Source organism: Nyctereutes procyonoides, unplaced genomic scaffold (assembly GCF_905146905.1).
Source record: "Nyctereutes procyonoides isolate TBG_1078 unplaced genomic scaffold, NYPRO_anot_genome, whole genome shotgun sequence".
In the NCBI taxonomy this organism is placed as follows: domain Eukaryota; kingdom Metazoa; phylum Chordata; class Mammalia; order Carnivora; family Canidae; genus Nyctereutes; species Nyctereutes procyonoides.
In genome coordinates, this window is record NW_026575122.1 from 20,398,946 (window position 1) to 20,420,619 (window position 21,674).

Below are 21,674 nucleotides of genomic sequence, written 5' to 3' on the forward strand. Positions count from 1 at the left end.
AAGAAATATGTTAATTCTCAATTGGTAAGTAAATTTAAAATGAAAACAAAGGAATTTTGGGAAGAAGCTCAGTAAAGTACTTTATTTTTTGGATGAATTATTCAAATAGGAACTCCATTCCTCCCTATTATCAGAAAACAGGCTGGACTCCCATGAAATTGCTATTTTGACAAGAAAAAGATGGCTGCATTTCAGTAATTCCGTATGTTTCAACCTAATGTAAGGTTCTAACACTAAAAAGTTTAAGAAATTTCTCATAAACTGATTTACATGTTAGGCTTCTCTATATCACAAGAGCTATCAAGCCAATAAGGTAAAATTAGAGAAAAAAAGGGGAAAAGTAAAATCATTCATTTTGACTCTGCTATAGATCAATACCAGATATCTGGGGTCTACTGTGAACATTACCACTAGCAGTCTAAGTTGGGCAAATCATGTAACCTATGTGCATCCTGTTTTATCTCCTGTATATAACATCAGTGGTTTCCAGGGAATCAAAATCCTAACCTGTTTTGAAAATCCAAATAATTAAGCAGACAAAAGTTAACTTGCAAGAAAAGGCAAGCAGCCCAGAGCTCTACATGCTTATTCCCCTGGGTCAGGAGTTCTATACTACAGTCTGAACACTAGTCTACCCAGTCCCTTCTAGTATTCAACATTAATAATCCTATGAGTCACACAATCATTCCTAGAATTTCTGGTTACTTCTTTCTTTTAAAAATAAAATGGTATCATTAATGTTTATAAGCTTATTGCATAGTTTTGACTAATAATTTTCTGATTGTTAGAACTTATAAGGACTTCTGAATGTTTCAGAAGATAGTTTTACCTGTTTGCAACCGTGTTCTTAGATGGAATACCATCAAAAACGATGACTCGATCTGCTAGATAGGTGGCCATAATGAAGTCATGTTCCACAACAAAGGCTGTCTTCTTAGCATGGAGTATGAAACTAAAATATATGATTTTGAAAATGTTTCCAGTTTTATATTATCAAATATTCAAATGCTATATTAAGCACCATTGCATACTGGTACACATAATTAAAAGCAATACTCTTACTGGCAGGACATTACCGTTTGACAACTCGAGCTGCCATCAATCTTTGCTCAGAATCCAAATATGCAGATGGTTCATCAATTAAATAGACATCAGCAGGCTTGCCCAAACAAAGTGCTAAAGCCACTCGCTGCAGTTCACCACCAGATAACGTCTGCACCTATTTGAAGTGTGTTTATTATTTTTTAAAGATTTTACTTATTTATTCCTGAGACACAGAGGAGAGAGAGAGAGAGAGAGAGAGACAGAGGCAGAGACACAGGCAGAGGGAGAAGCAGGCTCCACGTAGGGAGCCCAACGCAGGACCCGATCCCGGGACTCCAGGATTACACCCTTGGCCGAAGGCAGACACCAAACCCGCTGAGCCACCCAAGGATCCCTATTTGGAGAAGAATTTTAGCGAACTATGTAGAGTCACCCAAAGTTTAAATAATAAAATGACAAAAATCAGAGTATGTACTTCTTGATCGATGATGTTCTCAATTTGTAGAGGCTTCATTACATCAGTCACAAATTGTGGATGAGTGTAAGCATCTCTTATCTTTTCATGTAGCAACTGTCGAACACTTCCCTGTGGTTAATGAAAAAAAAAAGTATTGAAATTTTATTTCAGTACAGAACTCCCCTAATTATGAATCTTGACAAAGTTAAGCTGCAGAGCAAAAATAGATGAATTTGCCACCCACAGATAGGATAGTACTTTTATGCTTATTGTCTGTGGCATGTTCTGAAATTTTTATATTAAAAAACCCATCATGTCCAATAAGTAAAAAAACAAACAACAAAAAACCTTAAATCTAAAAGTAGTAAATGATGACTGTTTCAAGAAAGATATCATTTGAGACTAGGAATAATTCTCAAGGTCAGTGTGGTTATCAATTTCTCTTTGGCAATGAGTAAGATAACAAAATGCATAATGTAACAGTGAAGAACTTAAGATGTCTTGCTTGATATTTAAAGGAGGGCAGAGTCAGAACTTAAAAGCTAAGCTTATACAAAGGGTCAATAATAAAACTTTTATTGTAAGCTAAGCTATCTCACATAGGTGAATAAAGTGGTACTAAGGGCAAATACTATAGTTAAGAAATTTATTACAACACTTCTAGAACCAAAGGAGGTTAACTTCCTAATGTTTTAAAGGTTCATATTTTAACATTTATCAGTATTTTTAATGACCGAATGGCATTCAATTTCATTGATATACCATACTGTGTTATCCATTTACCAGTTGATGGACACTGAGTTTGTTTTCTTCTACTTTCTGGCTATTATGAATAACACATTTGTGTCAAATTTGTGCTTTGAGACAGGTCTTCATTTCTCCTTGGTATGTATCTAGGAGTGGAAATGCGGTTCATATGTAACTCTATGTTAACCATACGAGGAACTGGACAGACTTTTTTTTTTTTATTGGCTCTACCATTTTACATTCCCATCAGCAATAGGATGTTCCAATTTATCCACATCCACACCAATACTTGTTACTACTTTTTAAAGTCATCCTAGTGGGTGTACAGAATCTCACTGCAGTTCTGATTTGCATTTCCCTAATGACTAATGGTGCTGAGCATCTTTACATGTGCTTATTTGGTCATTTGTACATTTTCTTTGAAAAAAAAAATCTATTCAAATCCTTTGCCTGTTTTTAAACAGAGTTGTAACCGTTCTTTGTATATTCTAGAGATAAGCAATTATTAGATAAATAATTTGCAAATGTATTCTGTCTTGTACGTGGCCTTTTACTTTTTTTGCTGGCGTTATCTGCAGCACAAAACACATTAAGTTGTTGCTGATGTTTTCTTTTTTAAAGTAAGCTCTACACCCAACATAAGGCTTGAACTTAAGACCCTAAGATAAACAGTCACAAGCTCCAACAACTTGAGCCAGCCAGATGCCCCCTCCTTAGGTTTTTGTTTTGGAAAAAGATGGTGAATAAAGTTAAAAGCATTTCCTAACATTGGAAATGAATCAAGGACTGACATCTTAATACTCTTCCTTAGCCACTTTTGGTAAAACTATACAGAAACTAATTTGGAGAAGAATTTTGACACGGTGAAAGATTAAAGCTACAGGTGTGCTTTGTGTGTTATGTGTATAAACTTTCTTTTTAATAACCAAGTAACAGAATAATAACTCACAGTTGATTTGGGACTGATTTTCTGTGGCTTATAACTGACATTTAGAACAGGTACTTCACCTGCAAAATAATGCAAATAAAGAAGACAGTGGAAATTACTCATTATATTCAAAGTTTCCTATATGGGACAGAGTAAAAACATTCAACAACATACAACAGTACCTCCTTCATCAGGTTTAAGTCTTCCAGCAAGCATTCTGATAAATGTCGTTTTGCCAGTACCTGCCAACACGATATACAACAAATGAACTTGAAAGATGTTTCACATTTACAGGAAATCACTATGTGCACTACTAAAAATTAGTTTTAAAGATACACACTGACACTACTGAATTTTAAAAGTTATATAGAAAAATACTTAAAACTTTCATAGTTCACCTCTGAAGTATCATTTGAAACTAATTAGGAGTAGTAAAGAATAATAAATCTTACTAATAACCACTTTAAAATAAAGGTAGGTCTATAAAATACAAATCTTGGGTTAGCTTTTAGAACACTTAGCTAAAATACCAATACAATTTATTGTTGAGTAATATAGTACTGTTACAATTGATGCCATCCTTATAAAGTCCGTTTACATGAAATATTTAAGTCAAATGCAACCCAGTTCAAAATTCTTCCATTAAGCTAAAGCCTGTTACATTGTAAAATCTTCCTAGGGAATTTCTATAGATTTAGTAAGCTCTAAGTATAGAATTAAAATCTTCTTTTTTTTTTAAATCTTGAAAGCAATACCAGTCATTTGGTACTCAAATTCAACTCATAGCTGTTTATTACAGCAATCTAATATCGAAAATTCAGGTAATACAACTATTTACAAAGACAGACTAGCCTGAATTTAAAATAATGAGAGCGCAAATGGAGAAATGCAAGAAAAAAAAATTAAACTGGATTGTTTTTGCATTACCTAACTTATCCTTTCCTTTCTCATCTGTTTTTTTCTAAAACGAATAAATGCCCTATCAATTTATACAAAGAAAAACTAGTTTGGAAAAAAAAATCTTATTTTCATCTCAGATTATGAAACAAAAGATATACTTGACTGAATGGCAATAACAGGAAATCATACACTGTCACAAAATCTGAACTACACTGAGGAAATGTATGGATTCATTCTAGCTCCCAGACCTACATCTGAGTCAGTTTTCATGGAATAACTAAGTTATTGGATAAACAGGAGAGACTTTCAAATGTAATAAAGGAAAACTTACCATTTTCCCCCAACATCACCATGATTTCAGAATCTGTAAATTCTCCAGCTACAATTGCTAGCTCAAACTCTCCCATCTTTTTCTTCATTCCAGGATATTTATACATACACATCTTTTTAACTTCTTCCTCATTTGCTGTCTCAGCCACTTTAAAAACAAGTGAGGCATCTCTGAATCTCAAGTTTTCTGTTGGAACGTAGCCATCCAAAAAAATGTTTATGCCTGGTGGAAAGTCATTGACAAAAGATTAGTAAAGATCAATTAAAGACTAGTCTTTCTCCACAGCAAGAAATTATTTTGAGAGCAATCTAAGCATAGATTTCAAATTTCTGTGGATTTGTGGTAGCATGCAATGACAACATTGGTGTTTTAGGTATCTAATTCAAGTTGAAATAACTTTTGCATATATATGTGCCTATATACACAAAGCAGTAACTTTTCAATGATATGATTTTTAATGTGATTTTTATAAGATTTTTTTCCATCAGGTTTTACGCAAAAGAATATGGTGCCATTTCTGTATTTTTAAATCAAAACTTAAAATTTTTCTGAAAAAATGACAAAAATGGGATCTTTTCAGAGCAACATAAAATGATAGTTTGAGGAATAATTTTTTAGGAGTATGCATTTTCACATAGAGCTAGGTATCACAAACTGAAGTCATAATATATACTCCATTTTTTTCAGATTAATTTGCAGGTTTGTAATACATTTACAGGAATAAACTGACCTCATTTAATATTTTTTTGGCTTCCCTATACAAAAATAAACATCATTATCTAAACAGACTTTAGTAACTGAAAGAAAACATACATGATAATCCCTCTATACTAAAACTGCTAAGATCCACAATGGCAGATGCAGAAATGAAAAAGTGGATTATTCGGGAAAAATGAAAAGATGTTTTCAGTGTTTCCTATATTTAAGATAGTAAAAAAAAGCTCAAGCCTGGCCAAGGTCTTAAAAGAAAGCCTAAGGATGCTACTCGTCTCCTTTGGAATTGAGAGCCATATCAGGGAGTCTACAGCCTCAGCCTAGAACACAGATATTCATTATTTGTGGAAAGAACAAATGAATAGACAAACTTATTCTGCCAAAAGCAGCATATTTTTTTAACTTAAAGCTATTTAAAAATTACAAATAAGAGGTTAAAAAAACTAAAACCAAAAATTAAATTAAATAGGAACATAAACTTGAAGGAAACCTTAGTGGCTATTTAATCCAGATACCTAATTCATCAGGTAAGGGAATGAGGCTCAGAAAAGTATGACTGTGCAAAAAACCATTAACAAACCAGTCCTTCCATTTCTACTGTGTTTGTCAATTTAAAATAGTTCAAGGTATAACTGCCTTTACAGTTCAAGGAGAGCCTTTACATATATGTGTCACATTAACTTCAGTATATTAATGGGAAGCAGAAAGTAAGCTCAATTTACCTGAATTATTTTAACAGATGAGGAACCTCAAAAACTTCACCAGGAACCATTTCTTAAATGATACAGCTTTTAGACATGGCATTTATAACTAGTACTGTGAAGAGTGAATGCCAGCAGCCTACATCATTATCAGTGCAATTCTGGACCTACCAAATGGTACAGAGTAGGTACTCAACAAATGCTTGCTAATTGAGAACAAAAAATTTAATAATTGTTCCTGTTATCATCTCTTAAGACTACTGGAAAGAAAACTGGGCAATCTCACAACTTCTTCCTTAACATATGCATCTATTTATCTCAAATGTACAAGTAGGTGATAGCAATTCTATTATCTTAACATAAAAATTTTATGTATTCTTTATAAACTGAAAAGCTACAACTGCCTTTTTATGCAAGTGTATGACACAATATAAATGTCTTTTTCCAAAAGCTTCTTAGGTATATCGGAAATAATCTCTTTGAAGAGACTGCTTTCAAAAAAAAAAGGGAGCCTGCCCAATCTGAAGACAACACAAATAATTATTCTTCTAAAATATGGTGTTTTTTCAAAGTATGAACTAGGTAGTCCTTTTGGATGTTCCTAATTGTAGTTCTAGATTGTCAGCTGAAGGCACAGCTGGAGAGATGAAGTATAAAGTAAAAAAGGAGAGAATCAATGGAAGGAAATGCAAAAAAATTAAAAGGAAAAAGGCATACCAGGTAGAGAATGCACTGACATTTGGTTCCAGAGCCATTTAGTGGTAGATTATTATTATTATTTTTTGCCTAACTTATTAGGTAGATAAGAGACATGGAAAAGAGAGGCCAGAGTCCCTCTTTCCTGAAAGTAGAAGAAATATTTAGACTTGATTACTTATTAAACCATACTTACTAAACTTTCATATTTTAATATGCTTATTAAACTATCTTATGAAGTTTTTAGACAATCTACTACAAACTTAAGATCTAGATTACAGATAAATTTGAAACATGAAAACAAGATGAGCACTAAATCAATTATAGGAGTTTTACTACTGGTATTGGCCTTTCAAAGATAAAGATGACAAATACTATAATGATGCTATAGAAGCCAAAATCTAATAAAAATTTTAAGATTGCAAAGAATGAAATTGAAAAAGCATTTCTACCCCTTCCAATTGAAAATTCTCCAAAATGAAATGTTTTGAATAACAACTGATGGCTATAACCTCCTATATATACATTCTGTTGAGTGATTAAATTCCATTAAGGGGATCCCTGGGTGGCTCAGCGGTTTGGCAGATTGGAGTTTTAGATAATATCAGAGCAACATGTAACTACTTAATATCAACAATAATACATTTTCTAAGCATTAGAGTGAAAGAGAATACAGCATTGTGGAAACAGTTTTTCAAGTTACCTTCTCTTACACTAAAAGGCATAGTGACAACACCATAAGCACTTGGTACGCCATATAAACAGCAGATGAAGTCAGAGAGATAGTCTAATACACTTAGATCATGCTCCACCACAATGATATATCTGCAAATCAATATAGATTTTTATTTTTAAATGTAACATAACATAATGAAATTAAAATTATATTTAATTACAATTTAAACTCTTACACAGAACAGTGTAAATATCAAGGAAAATAGATACGTTAAAAAAAAATAAATGTAGAGACCATATTAAACAAAGCCTTAAAACATATTCTTTAAAGTAAGACTCATTATCAGTCTTTTGTTTCAAACTGTTTTCCTACACTAAAAGGAAGGGGAAAAAATTAACAGGAAACAACTTATGAATACGTGAAATAAATGTGTTTTGTCAATAAAGAACACATTTTAAAATACACTTTACCAAGCAGAAACAATTACAATAGATTTTTTAATCTGATGTAGCCTAAACTCTTTATTATGCTATTCATCCCATACATTAAGCCTTTCTAGTCGTCCTGTCCCGTATGTCAGCTGTAGTAGGGGATATAGAGAACACAACGGAACACTTAATCTGGGAATTTTCAATTTATCTCGGGAAAACACTGAATAGACATGAAACATTACCAAAAAACCTACACAGCCAAATATGTTTAGATATAAAATCCAGTGAAGATCAGAAAGGAAACAGGTGTGTACTGAAGTACTTTATAAGTGGGAGATTATGACATGACTTTTGAAGTGGTAAGAACACAGTATTGCTATGGTACAAATATCAGGCAAACAAAAGTTATGACACTTTTATGTAGCACTTTATTCCTATTCAAGTTGGTTCAAAATGTTAAAAAAGCAATGTCCTACAGACACCTCAAATTCCAACTTAGTTTCCTATACAAATAAAAAATCTCCATATTTGTATTAATGGAATCATCACTCCTGTTAAAAAAGCTAATTTTATTCCCAATGATATATTGCTTAAATTGTCAAGTCTGTCAACTTGAATTTCTCAACATGTGTATTTATTTCATCCTTTCCTTTTCTGCCTAGATTCTAGTTCAGGCTCTCAGATTTCTTTCAATATTGCTATAGACTTTTAACAAACCTCATCTTTTTCAGGTTCCCAGATATGGCTCTCAGTTGCAAATAAATTAATAACATCCTGAGACTTTCTTTCAAGACTTTCCAAAACTTCAGGTACTATTTTTCTTCATGAATATCTAAGATACACTGAAAAATGGATCTTTCATTGTTTCATGAATAATCCACTTTTCCATTTCCCTGTGTCTAAGGGATTGTTCCTTCTCCTAAATGGTCTCCTGTCTAAATCCTCACCTGCTGAAATCTTACTCAACACTTTAAGATCCATCACAATTTCAACCTATAGAACACTCCTTCTAATACGCAAATCAACTTTCCCCAACACTCGACCCCCTGTAACTATGAAAAGATACTTGGATTTTATTATTTTTGAGTACTTCTATAACCTGTTCCTCAATTTTATGAAGTTAGACTATATAACACATTTAGCACCTCTATGGCTTTTAATCTTGTGATATGTACTAAGAATATGTTTAACAAAGCTGTTGAATGACAAAAGAACTTGGACTTAAGCTGACAATGAAGGAAAATGGTAGGTTCTTAAATAGCATTGTCCAGTAGAACTTTCTATGGTTGTGAAAATGTTCTAGTGTCCATATATGGTAGCAAGTAGCTCCTTGGGATGTGGAACACGTGGAATGTGGGTAAGTCTGACTGAAGGAATAAATCTTCATTTCAATTAAAATTAAAATAGCAATGTATGGCTAGAGGGTACAGCACAGTTCTAAAATAAGAGAAAAATAAGAAAAAATATCACTTCAGAAAGACTACTCTGGCAAGAAGAAAGAACCATAGACTTTTTAAAGGAGGGTATCACAGCAATTTAGGTATCAGGTGGTAAAAGGAAAAAAAGAATAAGGGCAAATCTAATTATGAAAAGAAAATATTAAGAGGAAATGTTTTCTACCATACTGAAGAAGCATCAATTAAAACGGCAAATCAGGGACGCCTGGGTGGCTCAGTGGTTGAGTATCTGCCTTCGGCTCAGGTCATGATCCTGGAGCCCCGGGATCGAGTCGGGATTGAGTCCCGCATCGGGTTCCCTGCACAGAGCCTGCCTCTCCCTCTGCCTATATTTCTGCCCCTCTCTCTCATAAATAAATAAAATCTTAAGAAAACAACAACAAAAAAACCCCCAAAAAACAACAACAGCAAATCACTCAAGTGAGCCAATACTCATCCTTGCCTTGGTGTCTTTGTTGGCAATGTTCCATTATCTGGAATAACTATTTTTTTTACCATTAAAATCTTCAAGACTCAGTATAAGGCAGCATAGTATACCATTTAGGGGCTTTTAATTTGCTTTGAAAAGGGAAAAAAAACCTTCTGATATTGCTACTTTTAAATGGAGCTTACACAGAATTCCAAAATGTAAAAAACAATTTGGTGAGCCACTGTATCTTCTGAGGAACTGCTGCATGATGAGAAATCTATGCTGTGAAATTCGTATGATTCGTTTTGAGTCACCTATTGGTTTTTTATCTTACCACAGATGTCCTTAGAGGTCAAATGCTAAAAAAACCTTGTGTATTAGAGTCCTTTCTACAATCCATTCTCTATTTCTTTATTTTAAGGATATGCTCTTCAAAATCTTTTTATAGCATCAAGACTGAACATTGCCTTGACATGTCACAGATTTTCAGGATGCCTATACTTATTTTTTTTTATCACCGTATCACTTACAAAGAGATCATTTTAACCCTTTATCTATAAATAAGACGCAAAACAGTTGTAAAAACGTCTAACTCCTTTTCTTCGTCAATCTGTTTTGACATGTTATCCCTATTACAATCTCTCAAAATACAGAATTTGTAGTGATTTGCCTGAACATTTTTTATTTTTATTTACTTAATTTATTTTTTAAAAGATTTTATTTATTTATTCATGAGAGACAGAGAGAGAGAGAGAGAGAAGTAGAGACACAGGCAGAGGGAGAAACAGGCTCCATGCAGGAAGCCTGACATGGGACTCGATTCCGGTCTCCAGGATCACACCCTGGACTGAAGGTGGCGCTAAATCGCTGAGCCACCCAGGCTGCCTGAATATTTTATTTCTAAAGATTTGTTCCTATTATTTTAGAGAGAGTACGTGCATGTGAGAGTAGGAATGGGGGAGAGGGAGAGAATCTTAGCAGACTCTGTGCTTAGTGTGTAGCTTGATGTGGGCCTCAATCCTACCTATGACTCTGAAATCATGACCTGAGCTGAAACCAACACAACAGTCTGATGCTTAACTGACTGAGCCACCTGGACACTCCCTGAACATTTTACATAGTAAGATTATGTCATCTGGTTGTAAATTACTTTCCTTTTAGTTCTTTTATTAAAAATAATAATAATAATGTGTGAAAGTAGATGTTATCTGTGACTTTCATAATAAGGGAACATAAAAATATTTTATAAAAAGGGAGTAAGGTTGGTAAATACTGACTTGACTGCTTGTATATTCTTCTCTTTACCAGATTATGAAGTCTTTGAATATATTCTTATATTCCTCAAAGAGTCTATCATAATGCCCAGGCCTATATGTGAAGTAAAAATATTTGGCTCAACTAAGATTGTGTCTTTATCACGGATATTTTAAGTTTCTTTTTTTTTCTTTAAAGATTTTATTTATTTATTCATGAGAGACACACACAGAGAGAGAGAGAGAGAGAGAGAGGCAGAAACAATGCAGGGAGCCTGCTTCTCCCTCTGCCTGTGTTTCTGCCTCTCTCTCTCTCTCTCTCTCTCTCTGTGTCTCTCATGAATAAATAAATAAAATCTTAAAAAAAAAGTATATATGTGGATCACTTGCTCCTTTAAGAATCTAAGGAGTCAAATTTTTCACTTCAGAAATCTTCTCAGCCTTGTCATAGCTTTATTTTCCAGACCCCTATTAAAATATATGTAAATTGTCTCCTCATTCTATTCTGTAAACTTCCCTTCTGCACTCATTCTGAGTTCAATCTCAATCTCTGCTGCATTCTGGTAATTTACACAAATCAAGTTTTCAGGTTTTTCTTTTTTTTTATTTTTAAGATTTTACTTATTTATTCATGACAGACACAGAGAGAGAGAGACAGGCAGAGACACAGGCAAAAGGAGAAGCAGGCTCCATGCAGGGAGTCTGACGTGGAACTCGATCCCAGGTCTCCATGATCACACCCCAGGCTGAAGGCGGCGCTAAACCGCTGGGCCACTGGGGCTGCCCACTTTTCAGGTTTCTAATGCTCTTTTCAATTGTCTTTATTTCTTTCTTTTTTCTTTTCTACTGTCCTTAACCTGCCCAAGCTGTCCAGTGAATTTCTAATGTCACAGCTATACTTTCTAAAGCTGTTTGGGTTTTTGAACACTTACCTATTGCCTTTTTGTGGTACCATATTCTTAGAATTTTGTATCCTTTTGTTTTTATTTTAGATATTATTATTTTGCAGTTTCTTTGAGAATGTCACCTGAGACATTCCTGAAGGTCTAATCCTGTTGTCTGTTGTGTCGACTGATTCATTTGCAGAAGGTTTCCTCTTATCATTTGGATCATGAGTTTTTCTTGTGGGAATCGTGTGACCAGGGTTAAAGGTGTTATCTCTGCAGAGTGGTTTTATATTTGCTTCTGCTAGGTATCATACGACTAATGATTCTAGGACCCTCTTTTTATTACTTTCTTACCATGAAGAGTTTAGATTCCCGTTTATATAAATTTATAAATTTTAATTCCATATCCATGTAAGCTTATAATAAATGAATATATTTGAAGGGGAGCCATCCCTTCACTCTCAATGAACTCAGTAAGTGAGATATATGCTTCCTTGACATCTTCACATGCTTGCCTTTTGCTGAGAAAAGTTATTTGAGAGTCCTGGCATTTTATATGTGATAATCAAATATAAGGCTTTGTTTTCTGCTCACAAGTGGTTGTTAAAGCCCCAGACCCATTACAGATGAATAATGTCCCCCAGAAAATCTGTATCCTGGTCTTTTCTCTTTAATTTATAGTTTTCTCTTTGGTTTTGATCCCTAGGGATTTCTCCTACATTCTTATAATTTTGGCTATGCATTAAATCAGTTACTAAGGAGGGGCATAGAAAATGCTACATACAACATGATCCGTGGGTTTTGGCTATAGCTCTGCCATGCAGTAGATTTGTAACCTAGAACAGAGAACTACTTTTTCTGACCTTAAACTTCTTCATCTACAAAATGGGAATACTACCTAAAGACTATGAGGCTCAAATAAGAGAATGGATTTAAAAATTCTACAAATTACAAAAGCACCCCATAAACACAGGGTGGCTGTGATTATTTAACAGGTTAAGAGATCTCTGGAATTCAGTAACACCCTGAACAACCAGAGTTACTCTGGTGATCCTTATAATATTCTAAATTTTGTGTGTTTGAGTGACATATCCCCCCTTGAGGATCTGGTTAAAGCTAAAGATCTGCCTTCCAGAAATCAATACATAGATGCCAAAACTTTCCTATCATTTCAGAGTATCCCCAGAGTATTACCTCAACACAGGCATGGTAGTAAGTAAATCTTGTATTAAGAACCTCTATTCTAGATAGAAGATAGTAATTTTAACTGCTTGCTCTAAATAACCAAAATAGAAAACATACACATGTATAGGACATTGATGGTCCCAGTGTTTAATCTCCAGAAGTCTGTGTAAAACTCCCAAACAAATAATATAGATATATACCAAATCTGTACTTACCTATCTGGATTTATTAGAGATCGTATAGTGATAGCAGCCTTTAAACGCTGCTTGACATCTAGGTAACTAGAAGGTTCATCAAACATGAAACTATGAAAAAGAAAAGCAAATATAGTAATTTGCAAGACAAATATAATTTTCTCTTACGTGATATTTTAAATCCCTGTAACATAGTTTCTGATTTAACCAAAACAATAATCTCCTCTTACACTCATGAGGAGCCCACTGCCTAAGGGTAAGAGCTTCTGTATTCTGTTCAGAATTAAAAAGAAGAAAAAAAATTATGGAAGCAGAGCTGCATATCAAGTCTGGGGAGAGACTCTCAGCTTAGGGTAACTTACAAATTATTATCTCCTCATGAAAAATATTCCAATATAGTCTGAAGTAATTTAGGGATGTTTCTCTTTGTTAGCTGATGTCAGTTGGATTAAAACAAGTGAGAGTTTTTGAAAAGGAGGGCATTGCACAGAATTATAGAATACTTTGTGGAAAAGTCCACTGGATGCCAGAGTTGAAATGTGGACAACTGTTTCCATATCTTACCTCAAAAGCAGAACCTCAGATATTATTTCTTTTAATTTCTCTCAAATGCACTGCTTTATTAGCAGCATTACAAATGAAGACTCTAACATAAGGATTATGATATACAAAAGGTATAAAACAACCTACATATCAGCTTTCTGTATGCAAACGACAGCACAAGCAAATCTCTGCAACTCTCCTCCTGAAAGATCTTCAACATTTCGTTCTTTTAGATGGGTTAAATCTACAAAGAACATAGAGGCATTGTGTTCAATGTTGTTTTATTTTACCTCTTCTAGGCAAAATCATTCTGGGTGTGAATGATATTTCAGTTGAAAATCGTGTTAACACAGAACTTAAATACAACAATTAGAGATTTTCCCATTTATTTCAGCAATCCATAAAAAAGGTGTCTGTCTTTGTAAGTCAAGTTCAGGGCCAATTGAGTCAAGTTCAGGTTCAACTTACCAAGCTGCTGACATACAATTGCTTGTGTCTTTGTTTCATCCTTTCGGTCCAAAATAGACCCCACTGTCCCCTGTCATAATATACCAGAAATAGTTAACTACTACTTTTCTTCAATATTAAAATGAGTTACAAAGGAAAACAAGTTTAATACACCTCCACAAATACCTATAATATATAAATTTCCTCCTCAAGAGCAACTGACCTTTGCAGCCTTCGGAATCTGGTCTACATACTGAGGTTTGATAATGGCCTTTAAGTCATCTTCTAGAATCTTGGTAAAGTAATTTTGCAATTCCGATCCGCGGAAGTAAGTCAAAATTTCTTGCCAATCAGGTGGATCCTAGAAATACAATGATCTGAATTTAACAATACATAATAATACAAAAAAGGATGACTTCTACAGTTGAAGTCCTGAACAACATGGGTAAATTGTTTTTTTAATTCAAGTATTGTAAACATATTTTTTCTTCCTTAGGATTTACTCAGTAACATTATCTTTTCTTCAGCTTACTTTAACGTAAGGATACAATACATAGGGATCCCTGGGTGGCGCAGTGGTTTGGCGCCTGCCTTTGGCCCAGGGCGCGATCCTGGAGAACGGGATCGAATCCCACATCGGGCTCCTGGTGCATGGAGCCTGCTTCTCCCTCTGCCTGTGTCTCTGCCTCTCTCTCTCTCTCTCTCTCTGTGTGACTATCACAAATAATAAAAAAAATTAAAAAAAAAAAAAGGATACAATACATAATACACAAAATATGTAACTGTTTATGTTCTTGCTAAAGCTTTTGGTCAACAGTAGACTATTAATAGTTAAGTTTTTGGGAAGTCAAGTTATATACAGATTTTTTACTGTATGTGAGGGTGTCAGCAGCTCGAACACCTGCAATGTTCAAGGGGCCAATTCTATATCCAAATAGAATCATCTGTACTTTAAAACTTCTAAAATAGTTTAAGGAAACTCAGATTTGTCAGTTAAGTAGCATTAACAGCTCCTAGTTAAAAAGAAGTTTAATCTATATATATAGTTTCTCAGCATTAATTAATATGTTGAAAGTAAGAACATTAAAAAATTATACTCTCCTTCAAAGTCTCATAAAACTGACCTAAGTATTCATTTTCATAAGGTGGCATACATACGTCATATTTTCCAAGGTTTGGCTTTTGCTTTCCTGCTAAAATTTTTAAAGCAGTTGACTTTCCAATTCCATTAGTTCCAACTAATCCCAAAACTTCACCTGGACGAGGGATAGGCAACCTGTCATAAGTACACACACACAAAAAATAAAACAACTTGGACTTAGGTAAAAAAGCTACATAACATTAGAATCATGTATTTTAATGCACTTGCACTCCACACACATCCATTAATGAGCTAAGAGATATATGCCAGATAATACTGGCTATTCGAGAGAAAAAAAAAAAAAAAGCCAAGATTAACCTAAATTGTTAATTGTTAGAAATGCATCCATGACCAGTATTACTCCAAATTTTATTTTTCAGTTTTCATTCAAGTCCATTCTAAAGTAATTCTCCTTTGATAGAAGGTTGTTTTAATGTATAACCAAATGCTTTGGTACAAAATTACATAGCAGGTGCAACCTCACACTTTTTTTTTTTTTGGCCTGCCATTTACTTACAAGGAGAAAAGTATCACATCAACCAGACATATCCCACTTCACTCTCCCTGTTGCAGTAGGCTCTTTAAAGCTGGCAGGTTGAGAAATACCTTTTTATTAATTAAATCTAGACTCCCAGATTCAAAATATCAGTGTTCTGCAGATTAAGAACCTTGAAGAATTCCTGTGATTTAACAATATATGTCCAAGTTCAGAGTAATATTCTCTGTAGATGAGATTCATGGATACATAAGAGAGAACAAATTCCTTTAAAAGTTATTTTGGGAACGGGGGTATTAACAATAGTGATTGTCAACCCCACTTGCATATTTGAATCACCTGGGAGCTCTTACAACTTACTGAGGTCTAGACCCTATTATTTAGGGATATGACGTAATTCAACTGGGCTGAAACTGAGGTATTAGTTTTTTAAAAGAAATCCCAGGTAATTATAACGTTAGCCAGAATGAACTACCAACACATATAGCATGATTCTGTATGATGTTATAGTTTTGCATCTTTCTTTAGTGGATGGTTAATACCTTTTCCCATTTTTATATTTCTCTTAAAATTCCAAATGTATTTTACTTTTGACCGAAGCAAAGAGGAATGTTAACTTGAAAATATACCTGTGAAGTTTGAAGGCATTGGCACAATATCGATGTGTCGTTTCTTTTTCCAAGTTGCTTGGTAAATTGACAATTGATAAGGCGCCAAAGGGACATTTCTGTTATTTAAAGTAAAGAATTATGTGTTAATTTTTAGAAATATACACATGAAAAAAAAAAAAAAGAAAAGAAATATACACATGATTGGGCCCCTGGGTGGCTCAGTCAGATAAGTATCAGACTCTTGATGTGGCTTGGGTCATGATCCCGGGGTTGTGAGATCAAGCCCTATGTCAGGCTCTGTGCTCAGTGGGGGGTCCGCTTCCCCCATGTACTCTCTCAAAAATAAATGAATAGGGCAGTCCCGGCGGCGCAGCAGTTTAGCGCCGCCTGCAGCCCGAGGTGGGATCCTGGAGACCTGGGATCGAGTCCCCTGCATGGAGCCTGCTTCTCCCTCTGCCTGTGTCTCTGCCTCTCTCTCTCTCTCTCTCTGTGTCTCTATGAATAAATAAATAAAATCTTAAAAAAAAATAAATAAATCTTAAAATGTATGTATGTATATATATATATATGTATATACACACACAGACACACACACACACGACTAAAATAGATATGTTAAGAATATTTTTATAAGCAATCTTCTAAATGTGGGAATTATGGGGCACCTGGCTGGCTCAGTTAAGAGAGTATGTGACTCTTGATCTTGGGGTCATGAGTTGGAGCCCCACATTGGGTGCAGAGAGTGAAAAAAAAAATAAAAAACTTAAACTCACACCCAAATGTGGGAATTTCACAAAGATGTAAAATATCAACTCATTTATTTTTACTTAAAAAAATAAAAGTTAAGTTCTTTGAAAGCAAGAATCATATTAACTAGTTTTCTCCCTTAGTGACTAGCATACTTTTAGACTTTAATATAGGCTTAATACTTACTGGAAAACCTTACAAAAATGTAGGGTATTTTTTTCTCTATTTTTCTTTTAAAGATTATTAGATGAGGCTAAGAAGTAAGATAAAACATGGTTACTGAGTATGTCATTCCATATTCAGCTGATGACAGATACTTCTCATTACTTCCTTCTTCATATCTTCATATGCTTTCTTTTCTACTTTGTAGAGTCCTTGATGGTTAAGGTTTAGTGTATGCTTTTTGGGTCTATTTGTGTTCCATTAACAGCTAATAAAATATTTGCACAGACCAACGATTAAGGTCTTTCCATTGTGGTTTTTAACCAATATATGAAAAAAAACCCCTTTATATTCTTTATATTCCAATTGAGTAAATTCACATTAAAAAAAATTAACTCACAGCAAAATTTACTCAAATAACAGTTGATTATCAATCACATAACTGTCCAAGGTACAAGAATGGCAAGAACCGGAAGGTTACTGAAGCTCATCAACGTGACTAGAAAAATCTCCCAGAAAACTATATAAAGGTACATCAAAAGAATATAACCTCAGATTAGAGATTTGTTGAGCAGAACTGTTCAATGAGCTGAAGGGATCAATTCAAAAGTCTTTGAATATAAAGATTTCAGTCAATTCTAATTTTATAAGTTATAAGAACACAGAGAATTAAAAAACAAAAACAAAAATCTTACATTCTAACAAAGTAATTACCACTCTCTAACCAGAACTATTAATTCTTTACATAAGATAGTTTTCTGTCAGTGCAGTTACTGCCATTTACGGAAATTTTCCATTATTCCCAATGTACATAAAATATTTACAGGTTGCAAAGTAATATAAACTGTTTTAAATCTACAAAAAAAAAATCCATACTGTTTCATCTAAGGTACATTTTAAGTAAAAATGTATCTTAGTGTTCAGAAGGTATTTAATATCTCCACCCCAAAACAGATTCATCACATCAGTATCTTTTCAGCCACTAAAAGTGTATTTCTCCAAATTTGGGAATCCCCTTTTTTATAGCAGTAAAGAAGAAAACAGGGCAGAAGATAATAGAGCATTCAAAATCAGATCTCTGGAACCATCAACACTGATAGGCATATAATAAGATTTGTAAATGTTTGCTAGAAGGAATGTTTCCTGATTATATTTTCAAAACAAGGGAAAACGCTTTCAGATACCAATGAAGTCTTTCTGGATACTCAACTAAGGATTCAGAAACCAATGTACAATACGCATAAGCCTTATTAGAATCAGTAACAGGGTGGTATCCATACTCTGATAAAGTTGCTTTCTAAATAAAAATATTATCTATAAATAAAAATACCTATAATAAGAATAAAATGTACTGGTTCTTAAATAACATTTATGAACTAAATTTGGTGATCATTTTAAGGTCAAAATCCCTAACCAAACTATTCAGTGCAACAAAAACTAATTGAGGCATTTTGAAAAATTACTGTGATAACTCCAACAGAAGAATGTAAAGTATAGCAGAAGCATTAAGGATTAGGTTAAATTAAAATAATTTTGGCTGTATGCATTTCTATTAAAAATGTGTGATTTACAATTAAATACAGACTCAAAAATATTGTATGTCATATGACTCATACTTTTTATATTTACATTTCTAAGAAGTACCTGTAAAAACATGGGGAAGAATGTCCTTTTCATAAAATGGTGCAAAAAAAAGAGAAATTAATTTTTGTTGGAAATGGCTTTCCAAAGTTGAGTATGGCAAGGATAACTTTTTTTTTTTAAAGATTTTTTTTTTTAATTCGAGAGAGAGAGAGAGAGAGAGAGAGAGAGAGAGAGAGAAAGAGAGAGAGGGGCAACACAGGAGGAGGGAGAAGCAGGCTCCATGCTGGGAGCCTGATGTGGGACTCGATCCCAGGACCCCAGGATTGTGCCCTGGGCCAAAGGCAGGTGCCAAACCGCTGAGCCACCCAGGGATCCCCAGCAAGGATAACTTTTATAGGGAGGTTTAATTAATTCAAAAAGCAACAATATTAGATTGATAGAATACCATCCTCCTAAATCTACTTTTTTTAATTAACTGCTTTATATTTTGCCTCTTTAAAAATAGTTATAATGTATTCAGAATTTTCTGACTTCTTCAGGTTCCAAATTTGATCCCAAAAATAATATATCACTTACCTTAATACAAATACCACAACCAATACAAAGGGTTTCAGAAATCCATGCTATTTTGCTCTGGGGTGTAACCTCTATGCATAATTTTCCTGGCAAAGGAAAAGACGGAGTTATTTCCCTGCCATTCGAATTTTCTGAACATTGTTATATAGGTAATTCTGGTTCCAAATCTTCATATAAAAGCAGATTTCCAAAAACAAAGGCCACACAAAGAAATACAACTGAGATAATATCCTAAAAAACCAGTGCTTTTTGAGGATTTTAACATAATTAATATATATTAATTTACTAACAGGGAAGAAAATATGCTCATAAAACTATGGCAAATCCTAAAGTTTTACTTTAAATTTTTTTTGAAGTTTATTTGTTTAAGTAATCTCTACCCCCAATGTGAGGCTCATGACCCTGAGTTCAAGAATTGCATGCTCTTCTGACTGAGCCAGGTAGGTGCCCATAAACTAGTTTTATTTTTAAGTTGTCTGACCTGAATATTTAATTCACAAAATAAGCCTTAGAAATGATAATGTACATCAGAGGAGGAATATAATACATTAGCTAATTCAGTGAAGCTCCAAAAAGGTATGTAGTCATCCAATATACACACGAAATTAAACTTGGCATTAGGGATATTAATAACGGAATTTCTAAATAGCATGTAGACTAAGTTTCTTTTAAGATTTAAAAAGCTTACACCTCACTAGTACACTTACTTTAACATAGCCCTTAAAGACTACCAATAATTCTGAATTGTTTTAAATTTACTTAATCTTGAAAATACATCAAAGCCTCATGAATTAGCCATTCTTACTAAGTTATTTATTATTGCTTTTTAAAATTAGAATACTAACAAAAACAAATATATTGGTAGTCCTTTCTTCATGAAAAGTATAGAACTTTTCCAGAACAGTAAGAATCTCGGTAACAAACTGATTTTATAGTCAATGAACTTAAAAAATATGGATACTGTTATTCTAGCATTAACAAAAATGGAATCATTTAGTCACAAAGCAGTAAAAGAAATTTAGAAGAAAATCTGGTCTTAGCTCCATGTTTTAAAGAAATAGAAAAATGGCATATGCCTACAGAACTATAAAGCCAATTTACTTTTTAAAAAACCTCTTATCCATAGAACAGCTTACCCATTCGAACCACAGGGCAACTCTTTTTGCACTCCTGCCGACATTTCTTAGGTTTACATTTGTCATGGTTGACAATAGCAATTCTTGTTAATTTATCTGCCATAATTCGAAGAAAGTAAGAATATCCAGCTCTTCTATTAAAGAAAAATCAACAAAATTATGGCACAGTCAATGTAATTAGTTAAGAGAAATGAGTCATAGGCATAAAAATTAGAACATAAATTATCACTATATTCAGATACGATTAACTGGAACTACTGGAAAAACTTGTGAAAGCAAGAAAATAATTTAGTAAGGTTGAAAAAACAGAATTTTACATATATACTACTAATCAGAAGATTTATATAAAGAAAGAAAAAACACCATTTTCAATGGTCATAAAAAAGATCTAGGAATCAACTAACAAAGATATATCCATGTGAGGGAAACTTTAAAACCACAACTGAAAAACATAAAAGACCTGAACAAATAGAATGTCATACTATTTCAGTTTTTACAATTATATAGTAGTCATACCAGAAATTTCAACCTTCCCCAAATTTATATATTTAATTCAATTTAAAGGGAAAAAAATAAACTAGATAAACCAAGCTGAAAGCTCTTATGCAAAAAGAATGGCTAGGAAGAGGAAAAAGAGCAAAGGGGATGTGGGAAACTACACGACAGATGGAGAAAAATGATATAGTATCTCCACAATTAATATTGACACCAGTGTCTTAGTATAGTCCAATAAAACAGAATAGAAGGAGCTGATGTGAAGAAGTAACACATAATAAAGATGTTTACTCCTCTCTCAAGTATTACTTCATGTCATATTTGACTATTAATGATGCTACTAATGGAAATTATTAAGATTATGACCATGTTAAGGGACAAAAATAAAAACTGAATTTCTCTGGAAATTTATAATACGGCCAAGATGAATTTTATGCTAATCGCATTAAAACTAAAAGATCAAGGTATCATAAAATATAGACTGTGTTCACTTTTAAAGCTTTTCTAAGTCTTGATAATTAACAGTGCCATCAATTATGCAACTAAGGTCAAAGTGAACTTAAAAATCTTCTACAGTATTAGACTTAATGACAGATACCAATTTTCTCAGAATGGTGATTAAAGTAAATAATTCCAAAAATTATCTTAAAATTCCAGGTTGTTCCAGTATGTAATAGGAGAACCTGAAGTCAAAAGACTACCCACTGACCAAAACAATTTGTTCTA

At 33.5% G+C, this 21,674-nt stretch overlaps 1 protein-coding gene across 1 annotated transcript in view; it reads right to left on the reverse strand.

The window, feature by feature from the left end:
* Window positions 1-21,674, reverse strand: part of ABCE1 (ATP binding cassette subfamily E member 1) — a 31,269-nt gene that overhangs the window by 4,144 nt on the left and 5,451 nt on the right. The window contains exons 2-16 of the mRNA XM_055336527.1: window positions 20,454-20,587; window positions 19,318-19,403; window positions 16,267-16,364; window positions 15,159-15,276; window positions 14,224-14,361; window positions 14,022-14,091; window positions 13,701-13,797; window positions 13,032-13,121; window positions 7,222-7,343; window positions 4,408-4,629; window positions 3,359-3,418; window positions 3,198-3,256; window positions 1,520-1,630; window positions 1,077-1,219; window positions 830-952 (exon numbers count right to left, since the gene is read on the reverse strand). Coding sequence (XP_055192502.1) covers window positions 830-952; window positions 1,077-1,219; window positions 1,520-1,630; window positions 3,198-3,256; window positions 3,359-3,418; window positions 4,408-4,629; window positions 7,222-7,343; window positions 13,032-13,121; window positions 13,701-13,797; window positions 14,022-14,091; window positions 14,224-14,361; window positions 15,159-15,276; window positions 16,267-16,364; window positions 19,318-19,403; window positions 20,454-20,556 — 1,640 coding nt within the window. The 5' untranslated portion in view covers window positions 20,557-20,587. The remainder of the gene's footprint in view (window positions 1-829; window positions 953-1,076; window positions 1,220-1,519; window positions 1,631-3,197; window positions 3,257-3,358; window positions 3,419-4,407; window positions 4,630-7,221; window positions 7,344-13,031; window positions 13,122-13,700; window positions 13,798-14,021; window positions 14,092-14,223; window positions 14,362-15,158; window positions 15,277-16,266; window positions 16,365-19,317; window positions 19,404-20,453; window positions 20,588-21,674) is intronic.